The 25,150-nt window shown below is 38.1% G+C and overlaps 1 protein-coding gene across 1 annotated transcript; it reads right to left on the bottom strand.

The window, feature by feature from the left end:
- Window positions 1–224: 224 nt before the first annotated feature.
- On the bottom strand, window positions 225–25,150 carry slc6a3 (solute carrier family 6 member 3). Its single transcript, XM_077207145.1, has 15 exons — window positions 25,005–25,150; window positions 23,722–24,066; window positions 22,009–22,140; window positions 17,789–18,002; window positions 17,043–17,181; window positions 15,619–15,753; window positions 11,859–11,962; window positions 11,513–11,637; window positions 9,406–9,518; window positions 9,086–9,214; window positions 8,817–8,916; window positions 4,038–4,138; window positions 3,745–3,912; window positions 1,728–1,799; window positions 225–593 (listed from the first exon to the last, which is right to left on the bottom strand). Exons 2-15 carry the CDS (start codon window positions 24,008–24,010, stop codon window positions 570–572), a joined length of 1,845 nt encoding a protein of 614 aa, XP_077063260.1. The 5' UTR covers window positions 24,011–24,066; window positions 25,005–25,150; the 3' UTR covers window positions 225–569.

The raw sequence follows: 25,150 nt of genomic DNA, 5'->3' as shown, positions 1-25,150 counted from the left end.
AAGTGACCAACGGTTAAACCTTATTGCAATCTAAAGTCTTCTGTGAAGAGAGCTCTTCTCTGGGACGTCATATGCATCAAATATGCATCTGATTGATTGATACTGTAAGCAAGCATGAAACTTATTGTGATCAACCTGAACTTGCTGCTCATTCATAAATGCATTTGCACTTCTCAGACACAAACAGGAAAGATTTATTTTTTCAATAGCACTATTTACACTTTTCTAAATTTTAGTGTTGCTAAAGATGTATTTTGTACAGTTCTTGACACTTCAATCACATTTATCAATAAGGCTCAGTTGTACTCTGATCACAAAAAAAGTAGTAATAAATGAACAATATAATTCAGTGGGGACAACATCAGATATCATAACAGTCATCATATAGTGAAGAGTAAAACTTGATACTGACAGATTGTCAACCACATTGTGATCGAAGTCACGAAACAGCCACATCCGATTATGTGAGAAAGAAACAACTAGTAATACACTTCTGTTGGCACTGACACGCATTGCTCTTGTCAAGCCAAGTCCTCCGGTGCCTTCGTAACCTCCATGTAGAGCGCCGCTCAAACCACCAGCCAGTGTTGAAGCTGTAAGAAACAAGTCATGTTCATGTAGAGCTTTTCACAACATGTGTCATTTTGAAGTTGCTTTACAGAAAATATGCACTCTTAAGGTGATGATACACAGGGCAACTTTTTGAGCAATGTTGCTGGGCAATCTTGCAGAGCGATTGTTGCTTGGGCACTTTCCCATTGAAAATGGGAATAAATTTCTATCTGGATAATTTAGATTGGTCGTGGGCCCTGTGTCTCATCTGGTTGCCCGTTGACGGCAACATTGCCCAGCAATATTGCTCAAAAAGTTTCTCTGTGTATCATCACCTTTAGGGATATTTTTCATGGCACCATTTTCAACTAAAAAAAAAAAATTTGTTGAAAATTAGTTACAAAGTGAAAGTTATTGAAAACTAATAACGGTTGTTATTTGTGTAAAGTACAAAAATGTGTGAAAAACGTCATCCGCATGCGTATTACGTATTCAGTCTATGGGTGCGTAATGTTTCTCCACAAATTAACATCACCAACTAATGGCCTGGCAGCAGAATACAGCGGTTTTAGTCATTTTCAGGGATCCGTGTAAACGGGGATTGTTTTGACAACGTTGTCGCCTCTATGCGAAAACATTTCCGTTTTTAGTACATTGTTATTGTGTAAATGTACCCTTACAAAAATTTTTATATACATTATATATATATATATATATATATATATATATATATACATATATATATATATATATTAGAACACTAGTGTTATTGATTAATTAAGTACAACTAAATCCATAAAATTATCTCATGACGCGAACCCCTAAAATGTTCTACATATGAAGCGTCTGAAAGAACCCTTTAATGTTCTATTTACAGTAGAATCTATGCTTTTAAGAGTGTGAAAAAAGACACACAAATCAAATGTTTACAGATGATTACTGAAGAGTTCTACTCTTATGGAGGAATGTCAGTGAGGCTAGAACAATCGCAGCATATCTGCACTGAGGATCGGACTGCCCCTAAAGTCATGTACTGTATCAGTGATAACGGTGCTGTAAAATGTCATGTTTAGCATAATTGAAAGTTCACCCATAAAATTTATGTAATCTTCCAAGTACACATGAAACAGCTGTCTGATTTTTTTCAAGCCGTGATTGTGAAAATGTGATCTTACCGTGAACTGCCGGACCTCCCCACGCTCCACCAAGTGATGTTCAGTCTCTGGAGTGATGGCATACGCCAGTTTCTGTCGAGATAATAGCGCAACACATTCGCACCGAATCATGGAAACAACAAGATGAATGCCAGGATGTTAATATCAACAATAATGCATTATAATTTCTGCATAGTGATGAATCTTTAGAAGTGGTTCAATTAGTAGTAGAAATTAGTAGGTTTAAAAAAGACAATGAATGTTGAGTAATATTATCGATACAGCTTTTCTGACACTATAGAGGGTATGCAATGATGTCACTTTCCCTGCCAGGCCATGCCCCCTCAGCCCGTATGAGTGGCAAAACATCCTGCAACATTTTTAGTTAGGGAAACTTAAAAAAAGGGGGAGTAAAACAAACAATTATCTGCTTAAATTGAAGACAGTTAGACTCGACTGAGTCTTACAACTTGCCAAAGAACCAGTGGTCCATTGACACTGACATGTGGCCAGGAATTGGGTTTTCATGACATTTATCGATGCCGGGGAAATATAAACCAAAGCCTGTGAACGCTTTTTCTGCTAAACACTATAAATCCAGATGATCACTGATATCAGTGTTATACTGTATATCGCCCAGCTCTTTAACTTGTTAAAGCACTTAGGCATTATAGACAGAAGCTTTCTGTAAACTGTGTAGTGAGAAGTCTTACTTGTCCTTACTTCAAGACAGGGTTTGATGGCGAAATTAAAGTGACGAGGACATCACTGGATATTCGGGACATTCCAAAATATTTTGTAGAAACTTTTAATTTTTTCTGGATAGCTGTTACCATAAGGCAAACGATGAGTTGCTTTGCTTTGCAAGGAAAACTGGTTTTGTCTAAGATTATCCAAACATCCTCCTTTGTAAAACACAAGGTTCCTCAAAATGGATGTTATATGTAAGAATATAAGATGGTAAATATTTAATTACAATGCAATATTGATATAAAATATAACCTAGGGTATGATTTTACCCCTTAAGGTATTTTATGGTTTCAAACATATCTGACACAAAATGGTAACTATAATTACACATTTCTGTGACCGGTTTCTAGTTGTTTCTGCTAATTTACTGATCTTTTTGCTTCTCTTTTCTGTAGCTTTTGGCAGTCTGTTAAAAGATAGCTTGATGAATCTATTTGTACAATCAATGTTGGAAAATCTGTTTGAACACTTTCAGTCTGATTTCCATCCATTACATAGTACAAAGAGTGCCATGGTAAAAGTTACCAATGATCTGTTGACGGCGGCTGATTCTGTTCTCTTAACTATGCTTATCTTGTTTGATCAAAGTGTGGCCTTCGATAACATTTCTGGTCATTTAATGTCTATTGGTATTACTGGTGTCCCTCTCACTTGGTTTAGATTCTATTTCTCCGGTCACACATTCGCTGCATTCAATCTAAAACACTGCCACTCAGTCTTTTTGCCACTCAGTGGGTGTAACCACTGCGACTCCCGCCTACTGTGACATCATGGAGCCCCAGATTTATTGTGTTCTTTCTTTTGTATTTTTTCCTCTCTTATCAATGCGAGATTTATCTGTGTTTACTTTTAATGTGGCACAGCTAGTAGTTCAAAATATTCTTGCCTTTCAGTTTGGTCATTTCTTTGTTATTTTATGCATGTAGTTACAGACAGCCATGTCAGAACTTAAAACTTAATGTATATTGATTTAATCACCCTCTATTGGACAAGAATTTTTTTTTAAACGATTGAGCTGAATTGATAATGACTCTAACTTTGTAACATCAGCAATGTTATTGAACTGAATTGAGCTGAATGATGACTTTGTTGTCTTCAGAAGAGCTGCTTTACAGCTGAAATTTAAGTCATTTCATAATTGATGAAGTTTGCATTATTGAGTTAATTATTTTACTTGATGCTACTTTGGAACTATCTGCATTTTATAACCTGCTATAAAAATAAATCTGACTTGATGTAATTCATTTCGATAAAGTTTTTTGGCATATTCACCGTATGGAATACTTACATCACAAAAGCTTCCAGGCAGAGAACAGAACTTATAAATGGCGTAGAGAGGCACCATTATCATAGACGATATCGACAGACACCAACCCACCATCGTAGCCCATGTGGGGAAATAATAGGAACCGTACTTGGGAGGGTTGAACGTTGCAAAGCTGATAACAACCATGAACTGAATGAAGGGAAGAGAAAACAAGTACAGTTTAATGCTAAATAAAGGAGTTTTCATGATACAAATGGCATTGAATTATTTGCATTGTTGTGTTATTAACAGAGGAATCATGATTGTGAACGTACCAAGAGGAAACACGGACTAACAAACTTCCAGCACAGTCTCCAGTAGAGGCCAGGCCTCTGTCCTATCATCTCCTCGATATCATCACTGAAGCGATCCACACCTAAAAACACACATGCTGGTAAATGTCCAGAAGGTGAAGCTCAAATTATTTAGTTTAGTTTATCCTTTATTCCATTTCAAATATTTATCTTCTGCTCTCCAAACTGTTGATACCTTTGAATCCAAACTAAAATCAATTTAGGTTGTTGGTTAAATATGAACATGCATGTCACTGATACTGCAGCTCCTACCAAACAAATCCGAGATATTGTCATGGCTGTGAGGTCAGCTGTAACAAAACGTAAGAATTTAAAATTGTATAATTTAATTGAAATCATCTATTTAAAGACTTATCTTCTTTTACATGTCAGTTCCATTTATTTCAGCAAAAAAACTTTTAACCGATATACTAAATTTTAAATATTTAAAAGGCACTAGACTACAAACACACATACAGTTGTAATGGTTTAAGTCCAATGATGAAGAAAGTACAATAACGACAGCCTTTATTAAACATAAGCCTCAAAAATCTCAAAAAAGTGTGCCATGCACAAACAATACCGGAAACAACAATAAAGTGATGCGAGGAACTTAAATACGCATGGTGATGAACTAAATGATGAACAGCTGTGATGGTTAATTTAATATCCATGGTAACTGATTATGGCGGCAAAAGGAGAACGAAGGAAAAGAGGCAAACATGTGATTGTCTCCAACCACAGTGACAATCAATTGTATCACTGGCATATTGTGAACTCTGATGTTTCCTTTCTCTGAAGGGCAGATCAGTGATACATTAATCTCGGATCAATGATACAAGACCGCTCAAAAGTTATACGATTTTTTCATATTTTTGAAAGAAGTCTCTTCTGCCTACCAAGGTTGCATTCATTTGATCAAATATACAGTAAAAAACAGTAATACTGTGAATATTATCACAATTTAAAATAACTGTTTAATATTGTAATATATTTTAATATGCCAGTTTTAATATTCCTGTGATGCAAAGCTGAATTTTCAGCATCATTACTAAAGTCTTTAGTGTCACATGATCTTTCAGAAATCATTCTTAAATGCTTATTTGCGGTTTGAGGAACATTTATTATTATCGTCAATGTTTGAAACAGCTTCATATTCTTGTGGAAATGGTTACACTTTTTATTTTTTAGAATCCTTTGATGAACGGAAAGTTCAAAAGAACAGCATTTATTTAAAATAGAATGTCTTTACTGCCACAGTTAATCAATTTAATGCATCCTTGCTGAATAAAAATATTAATTTCTTTTAAAAAAATCTCAATGACCCCAACATTTTGAATGGTAATGTACATTTAGAACATATAAATATTGATCATTGTATGCCAAAAATGGCATGTAGATTTCTAGTAGCCAGCGAGTTATGAAGGAAAACATAATACGTATGAAAATTGCCCCCTCTATCCCCTATACTTCATAGGCATACTTGACTTAAAAATTTTTTTAAAGGGCACGTATTATGCAAAATTCACTTTTACACGGTGTTTGAACATAAATGTGTGCTGGCAGTGTGTGAGGAAACCACCCTAGAATGATACAAATCCACCCAGTGTTTTTTTTACAATCTCAATAAATCACAAGCACTGTCTCAGAACGAGCTGTTCTAAGATTCGGCTCAATGTGACGTAGAATTGCGTAAGCCCCACTGACGTGGTTTGATTGACACTGTGGCTTTGGCATAGACCCGGCCCTCGGTGATCTGTACACCATCCTCCATTGTTTCAACGACAGCCGATGTTCTGACGATTTGTGCTGCCTTGTCGAAAATGTCTCCTAAGAAACATAAGTGTTCTGTTGTGGGATGTAATAATGTACATAGTTTTCACTGACTTCCGACATACGAGCCACTGAAAACGCAGTGGATGGATTTTATTTACGAAGGAAAGGCGCCACTTAAACTTCCAAAATACGTTTGTTTGCGCGAATCATTTTCTGACTGACTGTTTTGTGAAAGAGGATCAATTCAAAGCAGGTCTTGCCTCAAAGTTAATCCTCAAGTGTGGATCGTTGTCTACTGTTCGCGATCCAACGTCACCTCCAGTAGAAGTAAGTGTATTTTATGATTTTTGAGCAAATAGTAATTTCAGTCGATGTCAGCCAATTCAACAACAAATGCGGCTAAAGTTGTTGTCGTCGTCGTTGGATGTCTGTGTATATAATTCAAACCTTGTTTGTATAGTGTGTAACCACACGTTTATAAATATTTTTTTTAAAGATATTGTATTAAAAACTGTGCATGTTTTCTGTAAAGACAAGACATCAAAATTGCTATGTTTAACGTTATACAAAGGCCAGCACATCGACACGAAGCTGTAGAACGAGGGATATTGGCGTGCAGACAGAAACATCACATAAATGTAATTTTGTTTGTACGTAGCAAACGTTATCACAGTATTTGTGTTTGTAGTTTCAAAACATTGCGCCAACGTTATCACAGTACATTGTGTGTGTCTGTGTGTGTGTTGCACATCCATAATTGCAAAGGGGGCGCGATTACAACTCTATAAGTACATAACGTTAACGTTACCAAATAACCATTCCGAGACGTCCTGGTCCATTCTCATTTGTGTTTCTTCTGCCAGAGTCTCTTCATCATCTGGGTCTGATTCCGGTTCAAACATGTACGGCTGAATGCCATACAAAACAGCGGGTCTGTCATTCTCAGCCATTCCTATTCTACCGACTGTTTATTGCCATAGGTATGCAAGTTACGACATCATCCAATAGCAAGGCGGGGATATGCAGCTCATTTACATTTAAGGTGGTACACACCAAAACAGCTCTTTTTAAAACAGGCCCCAAAAATGACATTTTCAAATGGTTATAATAAATTAACCGTGGGGTATTTTGTGCTGAAACTTCACAAACACATTATGGGGACACCCGAGACCAATATTACATCTTGTAAAAAGGGGCATAATAGGTGCCCTTTAATACATGAATATGCCAATATTAAGTGACACCATCAGGTCATGCTTCACATGAAACAATATCACTTCGATTTGTGCACTTGTTTTTTATGAAAAAAAAAAAAAAGACAAACTGATCGAAAGCAAACTTCATAGTGGCTTCCGTGTAGATCTCTTGCTTTGTGAGTCTGGTTGGCCGCAGGGCTTTGATCGAGGCTTGATGTCTGAATGCAGTAGACAGCGAGAGCAGAGCTGTGTCACGAGCAGAGGGCCAAACGCACAGGTGTTCGACAGCAAACGGAACTTCCAAAAAGGCCACTGAAGCCTCAGGCTGGTTGGTCTTGGCCTGACTGACAGCATCAGACTGTGACCTGCTACCTCAAGATCCAGAGGTTCAAACATTGCTCTCTGATGCTGATCTCAGTCCGGAGCTTATGGAGTCACGCTGAAGTTCAGGTCTCCAAGAATCGTTTGTTGCCTTAGGTATGTTTGCAAAGTTCACATTCCTCCAACCACATGCCAGTCTGCCAAAAGCAAAGAAATGGCTTTTCGAGGACAAAGTCAATGCGTGAAACGTTTAGGGATTGAGTATTTGAAAATAATTTGTAACTGTAGTTACAATCGTATTATGGAAGCACAATAGTTTATGTCCACCCCTTAGCACAGTTAACCAAACGTCAGAGTATATTTGTAAATTGTAAATTCTTTAAGGGATAAATAACGGCTAAATACTAATATTAAAAATTCTTGAGCAATCCAATGTGGCTCTAGTTTCCACTTCAGACAGAGGCAAAAGCCTCTAGTCTATTTTGCACCAAAAGTGAAAATATCCACTCTGGCTAACCAACCAGATGCCATGGTAAAACATATCTGTTTTACATGGTGGCGATTTCGTATGAATTTGTACACTGTGTATTGTACGAATACATATGATTTTTTGGGAAAAAACATGAAGGTCCACCCCTGAACATAACCGCCACTGGGGTTGGATCGTCTTAAAACGTACAAATGAGATTCATACGAATTCATACAATTTAGTTATGATTCGCCAACATTTTAAATAGTTGAAATGTACAGAATAATATTTTATTATTATTATTATTATTATTATTAATCCAGCAGACCATCGTTCAGATTGTCAAAAAAAACAACATTGTATTCAATATATGCCACTACTAATAGGACCTGCCATGTGCACATGGTTATATCATAATAATACTAATCATAATTTCTGACTAACTTCTAATATTACTTTTGTGGTTACTGGTAAATAATCATAATTTCTCTTCATTTGCCCAAAAGACCATCATTCAGATTGGTATTATTAACATTTCTTGTAGCTCTTTAAAGACTTTCAGTAAAACCCAAATCTCTTTAGTGCTAGTATAGTCAGAGTTATTTTTGTACCATTGTGTTCCGATAATAGGTTTTATTATTATTATAAATTAGTTTTTATATTTCCCATTTTCATTTTTATATTTTTTTAACATGTAAACATTAGTTTTGTTATTTTAGTACATCGTGTTGAAACTAAATGAAAATGTTTCCTTGATTACAAGTAGATCAATATCGAGTTAAAATTGAATGGCAAATTCATAAATGTTTTTTCAAATCCTTGCGAAGAAGAATAAACCATTCCACATTCCAGACAGATATGAGTCCATAAGCCGCATATCAGGACCCCTGTGAGCCTAATGAGCGCGAGCGGCCCCGGAGCACAATCGTCTGAAAGCCCATCAGAGCCCTAATGCCACATCAGCTTCACTGGACATGTAAGAAGAGGAATCAGCCTCACCGTAGAACCAGGCGATGCCGATGGCCTCAATCAACACTCCAAACAGAATCGATGTCCCGGCGGCAAAGTGGTCCAACAGGGTAAACACATAGATGCCACCCTGGAGAAAGAAGTGAGATGAGACCAAATCAAAGAGAAGAACATGATCACGATGAACAGAGAGATTCGACACATTCGCCCCATAAGTCTTTGAGAGACTCTTCATAATCAGATGAAAAGATCATTAATTGAGAGTGGCCTCATTAAATGACTGTTTGCCTCTCACATACGTTTGTGACACAGATGAGAGAGATGAGGAACGTGGAAACTACGATGAAGAGCGTGAAGAGCTCTCGATGTTTGTGCAGGCATTTGAATTCGTCGATGAGTCCCGTGATCACAGACTCCATCCCTCCCATCTGAAAAACAGAGTTTACCAGGTGTACCAGGCTATGAGGATAGAACATTGTTTATTTGCGTCCATTCATCACATAATATATAGTATTAAGTAACACTGTACTGTACTGATACAGTAAATACATGCAACCTGGAGTTTTGTTTCAGATTGAGCAGGTAAGATGGACAGAATAAGTCTATCACATCGACTCACAGCACTGTCAATTCCTAAAGTGAGCAGCATGATGAAGAAGATTACAGCCCACACTGATGAACCTGGTAGTGTAGCAATGGCTTCTGGGTAAATAATGAACACCAGACCAGGACCTGGAGAGAAGCAAAAAGCAAAATTCAACACCTGTACATACACTGCATTAAAAACCGCAAAGAGCAGCTCTGAAATTACTGTATAAGTCTATAATTTAATAGAATATAACAATCATATCAATACAAATTATACACCAACACACTGTAAAATGATTTTACACTGAATATGTTGCATTATGTTTGAATAAAAAACTGAATGGAATCACCACATTTTTTATAATTACACTACAGTAAAAATATATGCATCTACTCATTCTTTAATTTTTTTTTTTTTTTTTACCATTTTCTACATGTTAGAATAATAGTAAAATGATGAAATAACACAAACAGTAAAAAAAAAACACTTCCCCACCTGGCACCTTCCCCTGGGATTATATTTAAACACTTGACTTGATTGAATGATTTTCCTTCACTATCTGAATTATATCATACATTAAAATACATTCAGCGAAGATGCATTAAATTGATCCAAAGCGACAGTAAAGACATTTATATTGTTATAAAATATTTATATTTCAAATATATTCATCAAAGAATCCGGAAAAATAACATATAACACGGTTTCCCCAAAAATATGAAGCAGCACAACTGTTTTCAACATTGATATGAATAATAAATGTTTCTTGAGCAGCGAATCCACATATTATAATGATTTCTGAAGGATCATGTCACACTGAAGACGGGAGTAATGATGCTGAAAATTCAGCTTTGATCACAGGAATAAATTACATATTAAAATATATCGAAAATACGGTTATATATATCGTACTGAAAATACAATACTGTTTTTTTATTTCTCATTTTTCAAAAACATAAAAATTTGACTGACCCTAAACATTTGAGTCATAGCATATATTTGTCAGAAAAAAATATTTTAGCATTTAGGCAGAAGTTTGTGATCCAAATTTTTTAAAGTTCAAATGAAAACATACATTAGTTTTACATTTGTTCCAGAAAATACGAATCAGACCAACAGAAATGTTGCTGAGAATCAGACAAATCGACATGTTTGGATTCCACTGACATTCTGCATCGCACACATCGATTTTGCTCTTAGAGAAATCATTCTCTGTCTCCAGACGCTGGTGTTTAGGAAGAGTATGTCACCAATGAACACCACCTCCAGTGACTCTGACACTTAAGCTTTAAAAGAGATCAATCAGGAATTCAGTTCCACGTGTTTATTTCACAGAGGACATGAAGCATTAAGCATGTATCTAATATATATGAAATATGAATAACACTGTTAATAATAGTATTATTACCTAAATAGTTTAAATTAAATTTTTAATATGCTACAGTATATTATTTAAATTCTGTAAGACACTAATGTCTTACTACTTTTTTTGCATTACAGTAATTTAATGTTATAAGAAATTCTTCCTATTATGAAAATTATGTAAACAAAACTTCGCAAATGTCGCCTAACTTTGGTCAGAAAATAGGCATCATGTTGTTCAGCAAAATGTAATGGTAACACTTTACAATAAAATTAAATTTGTTAACATAAGTTAGCATGAACTATAACTATACAATTGTTAATAATACATTGATTAATGTTAATTTTTTTTATGTATTCTTCATGTAATAATCTCATTTGTAAGTCGCTTTGGATAAAAGCATGTGCTAAATGAAAAAATGTAAATGTTAATTTATACAACTTGACATGTTAAAAATGTGCTACAAGTAGAAATGAAAATTCATAAATGCTGTGGAAACAATGCATTTAAGTCATTGTAAGCAATCACATGGCACTCTCAGAAAAAAAGAGGCATGCCTACAAAAGCTGAGGCAGTAGCCTTACCTTTCAATAGGTACACATTTGTACACAACTTATTTAACCCTAAAGTGTACATATTTAGTACCCTAAATGTACATTACTAATTAAATATAGCCTATATATTAGTATTTTTTGAATGGGTACCGCCCTAGTGACACCTTTTGTACCTTTTTTTCTTTTTCTGAGAGTGCAAAATATAAACACACTCACTCACCATCTGTGGCAACTTTATCTAGAGCGACGTTGTGCTTCTGTGACATGTAACCCAAGAAGGAGAATATGACAAACCCAGAGAAGAAGCTGGTCAGAGAGTTTATGGAGCTGGTTATGATGGCGTCTCTGTAACACAAACAAACATCGGTGGCTTTATTCTGTTCAGCCTGATATTGATGAAACAGTCGATGTCGAGATGAACATGCAAAAAGCCTCTGGGCTAAAAAGCATCAAAGGGGCTTTAATTCAGCAATTCAAAGTGTGAGAAAATGCGTTTGTGTGTCGCCTGTGAATCCCGTTGTGTCTGTTTGCGTTATTGCTCCAGTATATGACTCGACTTTGCTCACCTATAACAGTTGTTGCTGAATTTGTTGTAGCTGGAGAAGGCGATTAGCACACCAAACCCCACTCCCAGAGAAAAACAGATCTGCGTGGCTGCCTCGATCCAGACCTGCGACACAAAACGGCCCCGGCCGGCCGCACAAAAGGGCCCGCACAACAGCTATCATTAGAGATAATTGCAGGAAACTCATTCAGCAGAAAGATGAAAGACACTTGTGAATACAGGGTAATTTTGCAAATTGCTGCTGCACACATGTGTCTAATCTAATTCTGAAATTGCCGCTTTGAGGTCTCTTTGCCTAGTGGTCCTCCGGGAAAGAATCGTGGATCGTGGAAAAGCTTACTTAAGGTTGATAGTAACTTCACCTGCCGATGACAATGACATGAGCGATTCTTATGAAGTGTTCAAGAAATTGATTCGTAAACACACACACACACACACACACACACACACACACACACACACACACACACACACACACACACACACACACACACACACACACACACACACACACACGTGAATCTGAGTATGTGCTATTGACTGATCAAAACTATCTTATATAAATGCCACTGGTTTTCAAAGAGCAATAAAGAGCTGCTCTTTAATGCAATTATATGCATATGCTCTATTTAATGTAGACGTTATTTTTTTTTCTTACCATTTTTAGTTCCCTAAAGAACCTTTCAGTGAACAGTTCTTAAAATAACCTTTTTTTTTGTGTGTGAAGAACATTTTAAAAATACAAAGAAACATTTGCCTATTGGAAAGATCCCATGGATGTTCTTCATGCAACCATCAATGCCAATAAATAAACGTTGGCAACACTTTCCTTAAAGCCTTTATATATAATGCATTATAAAAGTATTTTTAATTTGAATGCTTTGCAATTCACCCTTAAAGCATTAAATGGCCTTGTGAACCACACTGTCACGGTCACCAGCTAGTCACCACCTCCTCACTACATTTCCCATCATCCTTCCTGGCCCTCACCTGCATGCACTTCCCAATCACAGAGATCGCTGTCACCTGTCACCAATCTTCACTCATCATCATCCAGCACTATATAACTCTTCCCACTGCAGTTCACCATGGTCTGGTCTCGTCGTTCCCTCAAAGAACACTTACCTGACTCCTTACCTGCACAATACCATACAGAACGACTTGTCTACAGTGATCTGCTTCCTTCATCCGTCTTCAGTCATCTGCCTCGATCTCCAGTTCAGAACCTGCAACAGATAATATGGTTATTCATCCAGATATCCATCCAGAACACTATATTCCTCAGTTACTCACCTGCTTCCATCTTTGCGATCACATACTTCTGCAAATAAACGTGTTGATCGCTTTACCTGTGTGAATGGTCAGTTTCATGACCGAAGACCAGACCCTAACCTTAAAGTATGGGCACTTCCCACATCCATCAAAACCCAACCCATCATATGATACACTGTTTCCAGGATGGCCGCCCGATCTAATTATATGTAAAAGTATTCCTAGAAATTTCACACCAGGTCAACTGGAAAGATGACATCCTAAAGAACGTGTTGGGGCTTGGACTGGACAATCCTCTGCACCAGCCAGCTTCAGCCCCAAAATCATGTTCATTCGCACAATACCTGGATCATTTGTTGTTGAGCGGTTTAGCCTTCACCGTGGGTGAGGCTGATGATTACATCGCCACTCAACCACAATCATCAGCCATCTTCCTCGCCACACCGCCTGAATGTCTTCACGTCATACAAAAACTGTTCAAGCCATGTAAGCTGCCTGCGCCTGAGAATTTGCCGCCGGTTCCTGAGCCCGCTTCAGCTCACCACCCTTCCAGGGCCTCGTCCAGTCGAGACCGGCCTTTCAGAGCCTCGTCCCGTCGAGACCACCCTTCCAGAGCTTCTTTACATCAACCCTGAGCTTCAAGTCATGCATGTCAGATCAGATCATGCCACATCAGAGCCTTTTCCTTTCCCAAGACCTGAGCGTAAGCCCATGACATCACCAGCCATCTTCCTTGTCACACTGCCTTCACGTCTTCAGGTCATACCTGCCGAGCCAGAGACTGTATAAGCCATGTCAGCCGTGCCTGAGAATTCGCCGCTGGTTCCTGATCCCACTCCAGATCACCACCCTTCCAGGGCTTCGTCCCGTCAAACCTGAGCTTTAAGTCATGCCTGAGCCCTCGTCCCCGGCCAAGATGGCCGCCGCCATGTCAGAGCCTATTCCTGTCCCAAGACCTGAGCCTGAGCGTAAACCCATAACTCCACCCAAGACAATTTTTGGGCCACGAAAGCTGATCCGCCCTGGCCGCCAGCGCTTTCCGCATCGCCCTGGAGTCTGCATACCCTGCTCACCCTCCTGATGAAGACTCCAGGACCCCCGCCCCCCCCTCCCTGGTTGCACGATCTACGGCACGATGACGCGGCTACTGGGAGGGGGGAGTACGGTCACGGTCACAAGCTAGTCACCACCTCCTCCCTACATTTCCCATCATCCACCCTGGCCCTCACCTGCATGCACTTCCCAATCACAGAGATCGCTGTCACCTGTCACCAATCTTCACTGATCATCATCCAGCTCTATATAACTCTTCCCACTGCAGTTCACCATGGTCTGGTCTCGTCGTTCCCTCAAAGAACACTTACCTGACTCCTTACCTGCACGACTTGTCTTCAGTGATCTGCTTCCTTCATCTGTCGTCAGTCATCTGCCTCAATCTCCAGTTCAGAACCTGCGACAGATAAGACACTTATTCATCCAGATATCCATCCAGAACACTATATTCAGTTACTCACCTGCTTCCATCATTGCAATCACCATACTTCAAATAAACCTGTTGATCACTTTACCTGTGTGAATCCGGTTTCATGACACACACTTATAATATATAATAATACTTATGTAGGGCCTTTAGAAAGTATGATGCATTAAAATGCATGACAAACAATTTCAGATTAAACAAGTCTGCAAATATAATAATGGATTTTAAATTTGGTAATTCTTTATGAAAACGTATAATGCATTGTAACCTACATTATGAATGTTTATAATTATTGTAGATAAAGGCTTTTAAGTAAAGTGTTACCACTTATTTTTTTAAGAATGTGCAGTTTCTGACAAAATTATCTATATGTCGATTTATTGTAATTGTTTTATTCCAAAATAAACATTTTATTTTAGTATTATGGGTTAGCCTTTTTATACAAATACTATGATTAGCTTTATATGCAGTCTATGATTTTTATTGGGATGCACTACCATTGAAAGTTTAGGATGTTTTTTTTTTGTTTTGTTTTTTAAAAGTCTCTTCTGCTCACCAAGGCTGCATTTGATAAAAAAAAAAAACAGCAATATTGGGAAATTTTACAATTTAAAATAACTTTTCCATTATAATATATTTTAAAATGTAATTTATTCCTGTGATGCAAATCAGATTTTTTTTTGCATAATTTCATGATCCTTGAAATGACCCTATCATTACATGTTGGTTTGCTGCTCAAGACACGTTTCTTATCAATGTTGAAAACGGTAGTGCTGCTTCATATTATTGTGGAAACCATGGTACAATTTATTTTTCAGGATTCTTTCATGAATAGAAAGTTCAAAAGAACGGCATTTATCTGAAACAGAAATTGTTTGTAACATTATAAATGTCTTTGTCACTTTTGATCAATTTACTGCATTCTTACTGAATAAAAGAATGTCTTTAATAAAAATCTGACCCCAATATTTTTAAATGGTAGTGTATGTAAACATATGTATGTTTATACCTGAGCATCACACAACCGCAGGAAGTCCACACTCAGGTAAGCTTTAATGCCATCCATGGCTCCAGGCAGTGTGACTCCACGCAAGAGTAGGACAGTGAGAACAACATACGGCATTGTGGCTGTGATCCACACCACCTGCAAACATATATCATGAATGTCACGTACAGCATCAATGTATCGTATTTATATGATGCTTAAACTACCAAACAACAGTCTATTATTCACTGATTTTCTGAAAACATATAAGTTGCATGACAGTTGCAAACCAGATTTTTGAAGAAATCATAAGTAGTGTTGTGATAAGTCGTTTGTCAGAAACGTTGATTTGTTTTGGGGTTTTCTTTTTGCGATGAGAACCATTAGTAACATTTTTAAACGATTGTCTAACATAAAATAAGTTGTACTTTTAATCTGTCCCACCTCAGAAGTCTCAGAGTCATACAAATGTGTAAATTATATTTTTTTATGAACTTTCATTTAACAAAAAAGTAATTGTTAATTGTGTTACACATTTTGTACAGAACAATGTTTCAGCACGATTTCCCCTCATTTAAAAACAAAAAAACATAATTTGGACACAGAAAAAAAACAGTAAATCAGTATTTTTTGCAATTTGTACAACAAAAGGTCAGATTGATTGCATTCAAGTTAATTTATTCTGCTCTGTATCAAATATCAAAAATATAAATGATTAAATATGAATAAATCAGTAACCTATAATAATGAATATATAATATGAAAAATACCAGTGTTTGGTCACAAAGTAGCTACTGCCTAACACCTACTGCTGCTACTGCCAAAACATACACAACACACAGCTGTGAGCAAATAAGACATGCTGCTGCTGTACAAAATAGCATACATGAATTACCCGCAGCAGATCTATACAGGTGGAGCTGGGGAAGCTGGAGAGTTTCTGAAAGTAACTGCTAACCGAAAATGCTGACCAGTATTTGAAGATTGAGCATGCAAGCTCACTGGCTACTGATACAGCAGGAAACAATCAGATGTGCCCTATAGAGAGTGATGTGATTGCAAGCAGATTGAGTTAAGGACCTGTCAGTATACGCCAGCCTGCGAGTTTCACAATAGAACTTTGTATTTAACAGGGTGGGGAAAATTTAAACTCTCATAAAATAAATATAAAATAAAAACTGCTCATATAATATTTGTTTTGGCCTCATGGCACTGATGATCACCATTTTCTGATCTCCTCATACTAAGTGAAGAATATCAATATACCAATTTTTGCTACACTGTTTGTGGTAAGTGCTAAAAGTGGAATTTTCTGGTTACCTGGTTTCCAAGTCTGGTCAGTCTGTTAGGGCAGGTTTGTTTTAGAGGGGTTTGTCCACTTTCACCAGCTAAACATCAGTTTGACAAGACCGCAGAGATATATTAAAGTTTGTGTAAGAAACTCAAACCTTTCCTGATGTCTTGACTCCTTTCCACAGACTGAAGTAGAGGACCACAATGACCACGGCCAGGCAGGCAGTGAGCTGCCAGCGGGGCAAACCCAGGTCATCTATCCCAGTACTCTCATGAAGGTGTAGCACTCCTCGCCTGGAAGTGCAAGAGACACCAGAGCAAATACTGATTGTAATTTTAACTATAAAAGACTGTAAAAAGGCTACAGTAGAAATCTGTTAATTGGTTAACAGTAAGTTCCAAAAGGTTTTTTAAATGTTTATTACATTATTTAGTGTCATGATGTTGTTTTGTGTTGTGTGTGTATGACACTGTGCGTATTCTGTATATTAGTATTCACTGTACCTCAGCTAAAGTCACTTGATTTGATTCATCATGTATTTTTCTTTAACCTCGTGTTATTATGGTGGATGTCAGTATATTATAAAGTTAAAAAACAGATTTTGTTGCCTTTCCTAATTCAGGAGAAAGGGGTTTTTGGATTTACTGTTGTTTGGATTTTTTAAATGTAATGTTTTTGTGTAAATTAAAGTTTTAAATTGTAAAATGTAAAGGTTGTTCTGTAAATATGTTTGCATTTTTACTGTTTTTTACAGAATTATTCTGTTAAAATTACATGTTTTTTTTTTACAGTGTAGATGAAGATTGTTTTTGCTGACTGAAGAGTAATGGTTGTAGAGGGGTTTCTCATTTATTTATGAAATGCTTTTGCAATGACAGCTTGTGTTTGTGCTGGCCGTACTCAAAATACTCGAGCGCCGGCGTGGCCTTATGCGTGTCGTTGAGCAGAGTATCGTTGAGGTCAGAGCAGTTGGGACTATTCCAGGTGTTGTTGCAGTGGATCCAGGGCAGTTCACTGGTGAACGATGAGAACAGGTAAAACAGAGCCCAGGCGATGATGACGTTATAGTAGAATCCCACATACAGGGAGATCAGGATTACTGTGAAGCCCACACCTGAGAAAACCAAGCAAACCTGACGTGAGTAAGATATCACTACTGTAAAGACCATGACTGCTTACAAAGTTATGTTTTGATGCTGGTGTGTAACTAATTTAACAAGCAAGATTTCCTTGATCAGCCTTATAATGAATATGCTGATCAATCAGATGTAGTAAGTTATTCCACCAGCTAAACCAGCACCAACCAGCCTAGAATTAATGGGTTTAAATGATCTTTGCATCTTGGGATATAAGATAACGACAAATGTAGGTTGTTGTCAAAAGTATTGTCAGCTATAATGTCAACACTTATTCGTTTTTAAAATCCAGATGAGAGAATCTTTAAACTGCACTGAAGAAAAAAAATATTGTAGGATTTACTTTGAAACACTTTTCACTCAAAAAATGCTAGTACATTTTACGAACAGCAACAAAGAAATGGCAAGTAGCACATTGAATTTAACACACTCCAATAATCTTTGTTTCTGTAACGTGTAGAGTCCAAAAAGGAAGAAGAGGAGACGATGAAAGTACAAAAAAGGTAATACTTATTAAAAATAAAACAAGCAACATAACAGTGAGAATTAAAACTCAGTCAACACCAGACAAATGAAGACAAGGAACTGAAGGATATAAATACACACATGATAAAGACTTGAATGCAAACAGGTCCCCAAGGGACGGGGATGGGGGTTCTGGAAGAGGACGAGGAGCTGGTGAAGGGCTGGAAACCGTCAGGTAGGGATACGCGAGAGGGACCGGGGAGGAGCAGATGGTAGCAATACCCAGGGAGGAGTAGATGATGGCAGAATCCAGGGAGGAGCCGATGGCATAAGGATCCAAGATGGTGTGCATAGGAGTAGCCGCCAAATTCATAGCGGAGTCGAGGAAAGGAGGAGCTATGTTGGAGGGACCATGGCAATGACGGACGGAGATGGAGTCGTTGGCAGAGTGGACCAGGCCGTAGATGAAGAGCTGACGTGGCTGAATGATTCTGATGGCTAAGGAGACCACGGTGAAGCCACCATGATGAGCATTGGAAGTGAAGCCAAGGAGCCTGAGGACTGAGGTGTCAATGTGGAGACTGAGGATGAAGGAGGAGCCAGATGGGTAGAGGGACTAAGCGTAGCTGACGTCCTGAAAGAATATGGAGCGACGACTGAACAATCAGAGGCGGAAGGGCGAAGGTTCTGGGTGAAGCCAAGGGAGGGGGAAGCCAAAGCTGAGCTTGTGAGTCAACTGGCCGATGTGGTGTGAAGCAGAAGGCGGAGCTATGGGAACCTCTTGCCAAGACGGTGCTGGCGACCGGAGGATCCGGGTCAGGGTCAAAGAGCTAGCTGGATTGTGAAGAGGGGGCGGGAGAGGGAGGCTGGGTTGGTGCTCTGCAGGTAAAAGTAATTCAGAGTTGGGCAGGACCAGCGACGACGAATACACAGGGGACTCTGAACTAGGGGAGATCAGTAAAGACACAGTCACAAGAAATTCTGGGCTGGGCGAGATCTGCGGTGACGAGAGAAAAAAGGAGACTTCCTCCTCTAAACTTTCCAAATAATTATACTCCACACAGACCAACTTTAGCTCACCCTCAGCGGTGGGATGGTAGGTGGGGTCCTTGTCCATACTCTCATAATCCACCAGGCGTCCCAAGTCCTATGGTCAGACTCTTTATGGGGTTAGGGCTCCAGGGTGATGGCTGGCACTGTCCTCTTTTCAGGTTCTGGCTCTCTCATCGTGACAGCCTTGAGCTCCTCGTCTGCGGTGGGCTCTGGCTGAATGTCCATGTGAGTGGGTGATGGCTGGCTGGGCTATGGAATTGGCGACATGATGATGGATGTTGGGTGGGGCTGAACGGTCGCGCTGTTCTCCTCTTCAGCATTTCCAAAGGAGGATTCGTCCACCCAGAGAGCAAAGTTGATGTACTCCACTAGACACAAACAGGGATCCCCTCTGGACATGAGGAAGTGAATGTCCTCGTCCAGCCCACACCAAAACCCTTCCATGAGCGTGAAGTCATCGCACATTGCTCGGTGGCAGATCAGTGAACTCCACATAATCTTCCAAACATCAGCCACCAGGGAAAATAAAAATAACTCCACCACACAGTCCAGCGCAGCTTTGATGGCAGCAATTTCCATCTTTCTTCTCATACTTTAAGTCTGGTGTTCTATAATGTGTAGAGTCCAAACACGGGGGGACCGAGCAGTGCTACCGTTACGGGTGGAAGAAGTCGGGATACACTACCTGGTGTAAGTGCGGATGGTATATGCCGATGCCTGAAGTCCATCTGCTGTCAGGAGGCTGATCTGAACCATGTATTGCGTGGTCACTCCAGCATCACCATGGTGCGTACATTTAGCATACAATGCCGGGAGTGTTACACCAGGGAGTGTTCGAGAAGTGACATAATTTGGAAACTTAAAAAAGCAAAACAAGTAAATCCATAGTAAATAATCATAGTAATAATATATTATATAATGTAATATATGAAGTATAACGTTTTTTTGCTACACTGTTTGTGGAAAGTTTTCACTTTTTAAAATGTCTAGGTCAGTCTTTACTCCTGAAGAAGTTCCTTGTAGCATCAGTCAACCAAATTGACAGAAGAGGTGCAATTAAAATGCACAATAATCACTAAAACAAAACAAAAAGCTTCCGGGTCTCTGTGCATGAACTTAAATAAGACAGAGTTAGTTTCCACTACCATCAAACCTCCATTGCCCCTTCAAACTGAGTTCTTTGTCTTAAAGCAAACAGCAGGATTCTCCCGTTATATATTAGCAGCACATGTGTGATTCCCGGCATCGATCCTGAGGAAGCAAACATGTTGATCAGCGGTAATTACAGTAATCTCTCATGAGTGGCAGGCTTACAGAGAGCCAAGCTTGTGATTAAAATGTCCGTCTCCTTCTCTCTCTCCATCCGCGATATGCTTGACAGCCCGTTACGGATACAGAAAACAGGCGTATTTAGGAAACAGATGATGGCTTTGTCACCATGCAGAGTGTGTTCAAAGTCAAGCATTAAAAACTGTGTTTCGATTAATAAACTGTTTGAAAATAATATATGGTGTTCGACATAGTTTTTACGTTTCAAGCTGATTATATTTAAGATTTTATTTTGAAGAGCCACGATTTACCAACTTGAACTCCAACATGCATGAAAAATAAGCTGCATCAAAAACAACTGATACAAATAAAACAAAAAAAGGTTCAGCAAAGAGCCATCTTCTTCACATTTAATTATTTGGTGAAAAAAAAGTCCTCAATGTGACTACATTTTCTTCAAATCAGCACATTAGTTTCTGGAATTTTGAAAGCACATTCAATCTTAAAAATAAATTTCATTTATTAGCATTGATGGTTCCATGAATAAACTTTAACATCCATGGAAACTTTTCATTGAACAAAAGGTCCTTTATGGTGGAAAAATATTTAAATTAAGAAAAAAAATTGTTCTTTTAAGAACTTTTCACTGAAAGCCTTTTTGGGGAACTAAAAATGTCTGTTTGATGACATCGCTGTAAGAACCTCCTTTTGAAACCTTTATTTATAAGAGTGTAGATTATTTTCTAAGGAATTAGAGAAAAATATAGAACGCAATATAGATAACATTCTTTATAGAAACTTATCATCACATAACATGTTTGTATTTATTTAGGAACAGTGCCAATCTGAGAGTGAAGGTCACATAGCTAATATTTTCTGAATGCTTGTGTCAGGCCACCGTCATCATGTGAAGTGACGCAACATTTGCGATCCACCAACAACTGAAGTCTGGCAGGCAAATTTCATTCTAAAAGCCAATTTTTATGTCTTCCATTTGACTGCAGATGATTTCAGCTTTAGATAAACAGCACCTGTCTAGAGTTTGCCATGATGAGTTCGTTTGGGGGACACAAACACCTTCTGCCTCCAGAGCTACTGAACATCTGATCAAAACAGCACTGTCATCTTAAGATGTAAACGTGCCAGCTCTATAAAATTACACAATAAACGAGAAACAACAGCTAAAGGTCACGTTACCTTTAAAGATAGGACAGATCTTCCAGACTCCTGCTGCTCCTTCACGGTTGTACTGGCCAAGCGCTAACTCCATATAGAACAGCGGCATCCCGGCAATCACCATGAAGAAGAGGTACGGCACCAGGAAAGCACCTGACACAACCACAACCCAACCAACCAGTTATAGAGTATGAAACCTTCTGAAATATTCATATGTCAGAATAAGAGTCAAGTGATGAAAATGCTGAAATCACACAAAATGGAAGTCTGGGAATGATGCCATTATGAAAACATGTGACAAATGAAAACTCTCTTATATCCGATCTTCTTCTTTGTCTAGATTCACTCTGGACATTCATCAACCAACTTTCAACACTTTAAAAGACTAGTGAAGCATGTGTGATAATGTGTGATAAGCACTTCATGATGCTTCTATAACTTATTCAAAATAATAAAAATAACAACTAAAAGTTTTTATGGATATGTCTATATAGTTTTGGTTACACTTTATTTTGATAGTCCACTATAAATCTTCTTGGTAGCAATTTTGCAACTACATGTCAACTAACTCTCATTAGCGTATTAGTAGACTGGTTTAGATTAGTAGAATAGGCTGACATGTACTTGCAAAGTGAAGATATAAAGCTACAGTCTACTAATACTCTAATGACTCCTAGTTGACATGTAGTTGCATAGTTACGTATAGTTAGTAGAATATCTAAAGTAAGGTAGCCCTACCTTTGCTTTTATTCATTTAGTCATGTTATTCATTTAGTCATTTAGCAAACAGAAATCATTATTTCAGTTTGCTATTTTAGTAATTCAATTTAAATTCAAAATCCTCCTGCTCAATTTTAAATCTCTGCACAGCTTGGCTCCCCCTATCTCTGTAACCTGTTCCACCCCTACACGCCGACTCGCTCTTTACGATCCTCTGACTCTAGCCTTCTCATCGTCTCTCGGTATCGCTTAGCTTCAATGGGGGGCAGATCATTCAGTGTTGTTGCACCCAGACTATGGAACTCTCTCCCCCGATCACTCTGTTGTGTTAATACTATTTCTGAATTTAAAACTATGCTCAAAGCTCACTTATTTTCTGAAAGTCACCATTTTTAAGTTGTGCTACATTTCGTTGTGTCTGATTGTATTCTGCCTGTACGCTGCCCTGTCTACATAATTCTCCTTTACTATACTTTTACTCTCATCTACCTACTGTTGTTTTGTTTGTTATCATTGTTCATTGCCATTATTGTTGCTTGTTCATTGTAAAGCGTCCTTGAGCATTGGAAAGGCGCTATATAAATAAAACTTATTATTATAATTGAAACTAAATCAAAATGATAAATGTTGCTTTGGGAACTAGTTAAAGGTTTTTTTTTAATTTATTATTATTACTTTTTCCCCCAGTTAAAGTTAATTGTAATTCAAGTAACAAGAGGTTTTTATTTTTTATAATGGTTTTAGTTAACTATAATAACCCTTGTCCAACTGGTAATGTACATTGAATTCACAATATTGGTTTATCAAGGTTTTGCAGGCTCAATATCATTATATGTTAACATTTCACTAAACATTTCTCTTCAACGACTAATTCAGCTGTAAATTGCTAGTAAATCTATATTCCTCTACAACTATAGGTTTAAATCAATTTCCGCCGCATGGCTTAAAGAAAAAAACAAGGGCATCTCAGACTTCACACCTATTTTAACATTCAAAGACGCCAGTCTCTCTCACCTCCTCCGTTTTTGTAGCACAGGTAGGGGAACCTCCAGACATTGGCGAGATCCACAGCGAAGCCAATCACTGACAAGAGGAAGTCAATCTTTTTGCCCCAGGTCTCCCTCTCCTCCCCTGATGGGTGAGTCTGACCGCTGGGACTGACCAGGGTGGAGGAGGTGAACTGAACTCCATTCTGCTCCTTCACCAGGATCAGCTCCACCTCCTTGGGCCCCGCGGTGCTGGAGGGTTTAACGGGGGCGATGGTTGAGGACATGAGTGTGACTGCGAGTCTGCCTCTTGGCATGGGGCGCTGGGCAAGAGTGCAGAGGATGTAGAGAGACCTCGGATGCAGGAGCCTCTCTGATGGGATGAGGAGAGTGCAGTGATGGACGCGGTGGAAAGCGGGATGATTAGAGAGACAGAGGGAGGAGCAAATCAACCATGTTGATACGAGATCAACCCGAACTGGATGGCGCCCGCTAAAACCCGTTTAATGAGTCGGTGCAGGCTGTTAAATAAGCTAGACTGAAGCAGAGGGACCTATTCAAAGATTAACAACCAACATTGTCACATTTAGATCCGTTTAATGAGATACTCATTATGTTTTAATAAACATGTAATAGATGATTCATTGCTGCCATAATCCTTCTAGTAAATTCTAAACATGAGCTTCTACTGAATTAACTGTTTTTTCTCTAATCAAAACATTATTTAATGACCAAATCAATTTGTTCCACCAATGAAAGTCATTTTAAAGATCAGATCATGTAAATACCTTACAATTGTGCAGTTTTACTGTTTACAAATAATATCATATTTGATAAATGATGACTAAAATGAGCTTGAATCTGACATATGATAAATAAGGAAATTAAACAAAGTATAGGGAATTATTATGATTCAAATATTGAAATTAACACTATTTTTTTTAAGGTTCAGTTTATATAAAATATCTCCTTGCAAGTGTTTACAAATAATGTTATTATTTGATAAATGACGACCCAAATGTGCTTGAATCATTTGAAATAAAATAAATAAAGACATTTTACAAAATATTAAGGTAATTATTATGAAAATTCAGAATAGTGAAATTTAAAAAATAAAACCACACGAATTACATAGTTTGAAGCTAAATTTCTCTGACAAACTCAATTGCTGCTCACATAAGATCACAAAATAGTACACAAGCTGTTTTAGTCAAATACTGACACGAAAAAACAGCACTTGTTGAGCTTCTGAAATATCTGTCCAAACATGAAACATGCAATAAAAACACAAAAGCACAGGAAGAATCGTACCTTCAATTTGGGGTAAAGCACTTCTCCAAAAAAGCGTCTTACTTCATGCATTGATGATCCACGTCAATGTGTGAGATAATTATGGCCATTATTTGTCAATGCAGGCGTGAATGAAGGAGGGACGGTGATGAGCAGGGACGTGGTCT

This window comes from Siphateles boraxobius, unplaced genomic scaffold, assembly GCF_051911475.1.
Source record: "Siphateles boraxobius isolate OS27281-9 unplaced genomic scaffold, OSU_SipBor_1 12, whole genome shotgun sequence".
Lineage (NCBI taxonomy): Eukaryota > Metazoa > Chordata > Actinopteri > Cypriniformes > Leuciscidae > Siphateles > Siphateles boraxobius.
This window is presented reverse-complemented; position numbering and strand designations above follow the sequence as displayed.

Coding starts and splice junctions, on each gene's coding strand:
- slc6a3 (XM_077207145.1), bottom strand. CDS start 24,010: ATGCCAAGAGGCAGACTCGCAGTCACACTCATGTCCTCAACCATCGCC. Junction 22,141..23,721: donor GTGCTACAAAAACGGAGGAG/GTGAGAGAGACT, acceptor TGGTTGTGTCAG/GTGCTTTCCTGGTGCCGTAC. Junction 9,519..11,512: donor AGATAAAGTTGCCACAGATG/GTGAGTGAGTGT, acceptor GCTTCTCTCCAG/GTCCTGGTCTGGTGTTCATT.